Source organism: Phaseolus vulgaris, chromosome 10 (genome assembly GCF_051622355.1).
Source record: "Phaseolus vulgaris cultivar YP4 chromosome 10, ASM5162235v1, whole genome shotgun sequence".
Classification (NCBI taxonomy): domain Eukaryota; kingdom Viridiplantae; phylum Streptophyta; class Magnoliopsida; order Fabales; family Fabaceae; genus Phaseolus; species Phaseolus vulgaris.
This window is the reverse complement of record NC_143507.1, coordinates 14460196-14467171: the sequence shown is the minus strand read 5'-3', so window position 1 is coordinate 14467171 and position 6976 is coordinate 14460196. Positions and strand designations below refer to the sequence as shown.

The 6976-nt window shown below is 45.5% G+C and overlaps 1 protein-coding gene across 1 annotated transcript; it reads left to right on the top strand.

Moving 5' to 3' along the window:
• The first annotated feature begins 346 nt into the window (after nucleotides 1-346).
• On the top strand, nucleotides 347-1214 carry LOC137814802 (uncharacterized). The gene is made up of 3 exons (XM_068617715.1): nucleotides 347-548; nucleotides 592-725; nucleotides 876-1214. The coding sequence occupies exons 1-3, from the start codon at nucleotides 347-349 to the stop codon at nucleotides 1212-1214; spliced, it is 675 nt and encodes a 224-aa protein (XP_068473816.1).
• Nucleotides 1215-6976: the final 5762 nt, after the last annotated feature.

Genomic DNA, 6976 nt, shown 5'->3' with positions numbered 1-6976 from the left:
GAGTGCAAGACTGCCTTTATGACGGAGCTCTCCAACTATTATTATAAGGTCATGCCTTTTGGGCTGAAGAATGTCGACACCACCTATCAGAGGTTGATGGATAGGATTCTCGCCTCCATGATTGGGCGAAACATACAAGCATACGTAGACGAAATACTCATCACCTCGGCAGAAAAGGATAAACACGTTGATTTGGAAGAGCTATTCACCACAATAGCTAAGTATAACCTGAAGTTGAACCCAAAGATGTGTGTGTTTGGGATAGAAGGAAGGATAGTTCCTAGGGTTCCTACTCATTGAACGGGGGATAAAAGTGAATCCGGAAAAGTGTGCATCAATCATAGGGATGAGGAGCCTTGCCACGGTGAAGGAAGTACAACAGCTGACTGGGCGTATGACCGCCTTGTCTAGGTTTTTATCAGCAGGAGAAGATAAGGGGTACCTTTACTTCCAGTGCTTGAAGAAGAACCATCGTTTCACATGGACCCACGAGTTTGAAGATGCGTTCCTTAAGTTGAAGGAGTACCTGGCCAGCCCACTTGTCCTATGTAAGTCTCTATCAGGTACTCCCCTTTCGTCTCTATTTTGCAGTTACAGATCGAGAAATCAACTTGGTCATCGTGCAGGAGCAGAATCAGACTCAAAGGCCTATTTACTTCGTGAGCAAGGTGCTACAAGGGTCGGAGGTACGATATCAAGCCATCGAAAAGGCAGCCTTGGCAATGGTATTTTCAGTTCGGCGGCTGCGCCCCTATTTCCAGAGTTTCTCGGTGATAGTAATGACCGATCTCCCAATCTGCAAGGTCCTCTAGAAGCCCGATATAACAGGTCGAATGGTGTGTTGGGCAGTCGAGCTGTCTTAGTTTGATGTACAGTACGAATCCAGGGGGCCTATCAAGGGTCAGGTATATGTTGATTTCGTGGTAGAGCTATCTTCAGAAGCCACCCAGGTAGACGGTGGTGATTTTCAGTTTGTCCTCTCGGTGGATGGATCTTCCAACCAACAAGGTAGTGGGGCTGACATCATTCTAAAGGGACCTAACAGACTGTTGATCGAACATGCCCTGAGATTTGCCTTCAAGGACAACAATAACCAAGCTGACTATGAAGCCTTGGTAGCTGGAATGTTGTTGGCCAAAGAACTGGGCGCTCGCAGATTGTTGATAAAAAGTGACTTGTTGTTGGTGACCGGGCAAGTCATAGGTGATTACTAGGCCAAAGATCCACAAATGGCCTCGTACTTGAGGTATGTTACACTTTTAAGGGAAACTTTCCCCCACGTTCGAGCTAGTGCATGTCCTAAGGGAGTAGTATGCCTGAGCAGACCTACTATCCAAGCTGGCCAACTCGAGAAAGGGAGGTCGACAAAGGTCAGTTATTCAAGAGACCCTAAAGTCACCTAGGACCGTTGCAGATGGAACAATAGAGGTCATTCATGTAGAAACCTTGGAGGTCAACTCGGTAAAAGGAAGGGGGCACCAATCATTGACACAAGAAACGTTGAAGGTACCCAAGATAAGCACTTATGGCTTGTCGGGGGAAGAGTCGTTAGAGGTCCTACTGGTCGACATAGTGGAGACCTGGATGATGCCATATCAGCGCTACCTTGTTGATGGTATGCTCCCGGTAGAGCCCGTAGAGGCCAAGGCGGTCAAGAGGAACTAAGGAAGGTATACCCTGGTCGATGGAAAGTTGTTCCGTCATGGCTACACTCATCCTGTCCTCACCTGTGTCAGTGGGGATCAGTGTACCCGTATCATAGCAGAGCTCCATGAAGGCATTTGTGGAAGCCATGTCGCAGGGAGAGCTCTCTCCTTTAAGGCCGTTCGAGCTGGGTATTATTGGCCAACTATGAGGGAGGACTGCATGAGGTATGAACAACGATGCGAGCAGTGTTAGAAGCATGCTGGTTTGCATTACGCACCCCCCGAGGAGTTGCGATCAATACATAGCCTCTGGCCTTTCCATACTTGGGGAATAGACATCTTGGGTCCTTTCCCTTTGGCAATTTGTCAAATGAAGTATCTCGTGGTGGCTATTGAGTACTTCACCAAGTGGATAGAAGTTAGACCAGTTGCGCAGATAATTGCCCACAAGGTTTAGCACTTTGTGTGGAGAAACATTATTTGCCGTTTTGGGATCCTGAGGCACTTGGTGTCCGATAATGGTATCCAGTTTGCAAGTCATAAGTTATGCAAGCTATGCACGAAGTTTGAGATGAAGCAAGTGTTTGCCTCTGTGGAGCATCCTCAGACGAATAACCAGGTTGAGTCTGCCAATTGAGTCTTGCTCAGAGGTTTGAAGAAGAGGTTGGAAAAATCTAAGGGGACCTAGCCAGAAGAGGTGGCTGGATTCTTGTGGGCCTACCACACCACTCCTCAGTCCACCACAAAGGAAACACCCTTCAGTTTGGTATATGGGTTAGACGCCATGATACCAGATCTAGGAAATCTCACCTCGGTTCCAGAACTTCGTGATAGAAGAATCTAACGAAGGGAGGAAGGTAAACCTAGACCTACTCGACGATGTGCGATAACAAGCACGCATCAAAGCGGAAGCTTTGAAGAGAAGGGTGAAGCTGAAGCAGAAGTCCATGATGAGACCTCGACAGTTCTGGGTTGACGACTTAGTAATGCAAAAGGCTCATCCTTACCAGTTGGAGAATAAGTTGTCTCCCAAATGGACTGGCCCATTCCACGTGGTGGAGGTGCTCGGAAACGGAGCCTACATGCTTGAAACTCAAGAGGGTGGAGCTATACCTCGGACATGGAATGGGGCGAACCTCAAGTTTTATTTTAGTTGAAAACTTTTGTCAATGTTTTATGAACAATTCGAATAATTAAGGGGACACTTTTTTCCCCTCACGAGGGTTTTTTAATGAGGTCGCCCAATGAAAAATTGTTCTTAAAATATGAGTCATCAGAACACGATAAGGCGACTTGGCCGGTCAATATGCGAGTAAGCACCATGTGTGTATAATTATTCACGAAATTATTAAACGAAACAACTTATTTCCTTGGTAAGATTCCAAGTTTAGGTGTCTTGAAGTTCGTACAATTTAGATGGGGAAACCTCTTCTCAGTAAGATTTTGAGTCCAGGCACCCAGGATTGGCTTAAGACTGTTTGACCAAGGGCAGGTAAGCCAACCTACCTCAGCATCGAAGAGTTGACTCCGTGTAAGCTAACATCCAAGTCAGATACTCTAAAGCGAAAGAAATTATGTCCTTCGAAAGATTCCAAGCTTAGGCGTCTCGAAGTTTGTTTAATTCAGATGGGGCAATCTCTTCTCAGTAAGATTCTGAGTCCAAGCACCCAAAATTGGCTTAAGACTGCTTAGCTGAGGGCAAATAAGTCGACCTACCTCAACATCAAAGAGTTGACTTGGTGTGTAAGCCAACACCCAAGTCAGATACTCTAAGCGAAGGAGTTGACTTGGTAATATTCCAAGTTCAGACGCTTTGAAGTTGTGATTGTTTGAGGCCAGGTAAAGCGACATGTCTTGGTGGGACACCCGAGCAGGCGTTCTGTGCAAATTGTTTTCTGATAAGGCGACCTTTTCTTGGTAAGATTCAAGTCTGAGTGGTCGGAAATTCTTGGTGACTCAGATGGGACGACTCTTTCTCATTAAGATTTTGAACCATGTTTAGCTGTAACTAAGATTGTTTGGCTAAAGACAGATAAGACGATCCACCCCGGCATTGGTGAAACCACCCGAGCTTAGGCGCTCTACAAATGAAAGTTTTGATTAGCCCTGTGGGGTAGTAAGGCGCCGCGAAAGTAATTGTTGAAGAGTTGACCTAGTGTGTAAGCCAACACCCAAGTTAGATACTCCAAGTACGAGAAATCGCTGAAGGGTTGACTTAATGTGTAAGCCAACACCAAAGTCAGATACTCTAAGAAAAAGAAGATCAGAGAAGAGTAGACTTGATGTGGGAACCAACACCAAAATCAGATACTCCAACCATTCATGATGCTAGGAAATAACGAGTTTGGAAAGCGAGTGATCTGCTAAGCATGTTGTCCCTGCTTAGCAAGATCACAAGACTTGATCCTTGCTTGAGTAATCAGGTAGCGCTCAAGCGAGTTAAGGCCCCTTATGCGACCAAGGGGTGTGAGTCATGCACATGTTAGCTCTACCAAAGCATTGTGATTTCCCATACTTAGTTGGCACATTGCTTTTATTGTTGCTTTGGTAGTTGATTATGTTATCGCTAGATGGTAAGTCTATACCAATCGTGTTTCATCAAGGCAAATAATGAGATATGCATTATTGATATACTAGTCAAAGTTTGCCAAAGCTAGAGAGTTAAATAGGTAAAGCAATAGGGTTAGCATGTTACATGTGAGTGTTCAATAAGCTAAAATTGTTCAGAATACTACAGAATGTGGAAAGATACATTAAGGACACTACTCATCCACGAGTTGCCCGTCCACCACCGTCTTGCCTAAGCCAAGTTGAGAGAAGTCCACCCCAGGAAGGATTCCTGAGGTTAGGGCAACGACGTCTTCAAAGCCTGCCAGGTACGAGTTAGCAGCGTCGTCGGTGAGGGCTTCCCTTTCCTTAACTAACTCTCCATCCTTCTGAGCCAGCTCCTTTTTAAGCCTTTCCACATCAGCCTGGAGCCTCGCATTCTTTTTAGATAAGACTAAGGCTTCCTTGGACTTCTCAGTCAGGAGAACCTTAACTTCTTGTTGTGATTGTTGGAATTCCTCATGAAGCTTCGTCATTTTTTACTTGAGGCTTCCAACCTGCTGAATGAGCAAAATGACCTCGTGGGACTTCTTCTGAGCCGACCCCTTCCACTCTCTCGGTTTGGAGATGGCTAGGCAACTTATTGCTAGAGCCTGCCCCAGCATGCGATCCTCCTTGATGCCGGTCAACTTCTCCTTGGTCTTGGTGGGCAGAAGGACCTTTTCGAGGAAGGAAGGAGCGTCCAAGTTAGGATCCCATAATCCCTCTTCCTGGACGTTTGTGCCCTCACCTTCCTGCACCACCACCATGTCACGAGGTAGGGATGGGCTTGGTGGAAGAGCCTACTACGAGGGAGCATGCCCGTCTAAGACAGAGAACTCAGAGGGTTCTGTGGTGGTCTTTCGTCTCCTTTTGAAGACTGGTCTAGAGTAGGTCTCCTCGTCGTCAGTAGGGGCTGGGGCTGCGTTGACAACGAATTTAAGCTTAAGGTCCTGAGTGGGGAGCACTTGGGCAACCACCTTCATCTTCTTGGCCCTTTCTGCTAGATCCTTCTTGTTGAGTCGGACCAACCTACTGTCTACAAGAAAAGCAAAGGAAGTTCAACAAAAATAAGAAAGTCAGCATCAGTAAGACTAAAAGAAGGAAAGATACAAATGTATGCTTTTAGTCCCTTTGGGGAGAATTATTGGCTTATGAGGGTGGCCGTATAAAAAACCACCTTTAAACTGGAGAAGAAAAGGCACACTTCTTGGTCCCACTGCGGCATGCTCTCTAAGCACCGAGCATCCTAGAAGGTTGGTTTCTTGGTCCAGTATAAGGGAAACCCATCTAAAAGAGTTGGGTACCTCTTGTTGCAGTGAACCTTTAGAAACTTATCTTTGAAACCTTTATAAGATTGCTGGAAGAGCAATAGCAATGCTCTCCCAGTCACTCCATTGAATGAAACCCATAGTTGGTGGCCTAAACGCTTGGCATCAAAGAAATACAAGAAAAGTTCCACAAATGGCAAAAGGCCAAAATGTGTACAAAGGATAGAGAAACCCCGAACGAACGCCCAACTATTTGGATGTAGTTGGGCTGGGGCGACATTGATTTCTGTAAGAAGCTCTTTTTCGAAGTTAAACAAAGGTAAGCGAAAGAGAACTCTTTTTAAACACAGTGGCATAAAAATAACAAAATGGACCATCAGGGTTCGAGGACTCATCACAGCAAACTGGCTCGTCCTCTCTACATGGAAAAAACTTAAGGGCTTTATCGTGCTCCCTACCAAAAATACACTTCTTTGGGCGTTCGCTTTTCATATAAGTCACTATTTGTTCATGAGAGGTATATATGGAGGTTTCCTCTAAAAGGTTTTCGAGTGCCCAGTGGTACATATCATACATAGTATCTAGAACAAAAAACAACAAGCAAATGTAGACACACATTCAGGCATACATTCAAGCAAAGAAAACCACACTCAAAGTTGCATTTCAAATTTAGACAAAACTATTAGCAAAGATAACGATGAGCATAAGCAGAGAAAGATAAATCCAAAACAGACCCAGCCCAGGCAGTATGATCACAACAGGTATTCCAAGCAGGTTATCATGCGAACAAAACGGTAATGGTTCAGGTAAGAAAAAATACCTAGGTTCAGGGAGCAATTGAGAGCAAGAAGGTTTCCCAGGTTGGGGAAAGGAGGTGGAGAGAGTTTGAGAGAGGCACGAAAGCTTCATAAGAGTGAGAGAAAGGAAATAGTAAGAAGCGTTGGGAGTTTTCGAACGTTAAGTAAAACGATGGTGGGAATGGCAAGCGGCAATGCTTTCCAACCGTTGATGAGAGGCCACATGTACGCTGGCGATAGAGTATGGTGAGATGTCATCTCAGAGACGCTTCGTGCGTGCCACATCCACCACTACAAGGACACGTGAGCTACCAAGAGCGCGTAAGTAGTCTCATCGCTAAAGCAAGCTCAGCTTGAGACTGGGGGCTTTATGTAATGGATCAGAGCGCTCAAAACTCAGCGCTCGGTGGTTGGACCTCGGTACAGGGCGCAAACAGGCCAGCTCGGCTTTTAGGCTAGAGTAGCGAGCCATGTAATTGGGCCCCAGTTGTATGGGTAAGTCTGTTTCTGTATAACTAAGATAATCCTTCATATGTAAAGCCTAGGCGACTAAGGAAGGGTAATTATGAACCTAAGCCTAGGTTGAGTAAGTGTTCTCTTTTTAAACCTAAGCCCATGTGTGTTTTGAGGCACGTAGTGGTTAGGTTGCATGTATAATGAAAAGTAGTGTAGCACC

What these genes read in the sequence shown, in the direction of transcription:
- LOC137814802 (XM_068617715.1), top strand. Translation starts at nt 347, where the DNA reads ATGAGGAGCCTTGCCACGGTGAAGGAAGTACAACAGCTGACTGGGCGT. An exon ending in GGCCAGCCCACTTGTCCTAT is followed by an intron (nt 549 to 591) that starts GTAAGTCTCTAT and finishes TCTATTTTGCAG; the next exon opens with TTACAGATCGAGAAATCAAC. An exon ending in AAAAGGCAGCCTTGGCAATG is followed by an intron (nt 726 to 875) that starts GTATTTTCAGTT and finishes TTTGATGTACAG; the next exon opens with TACGAATCCAGGGGGCCTAT.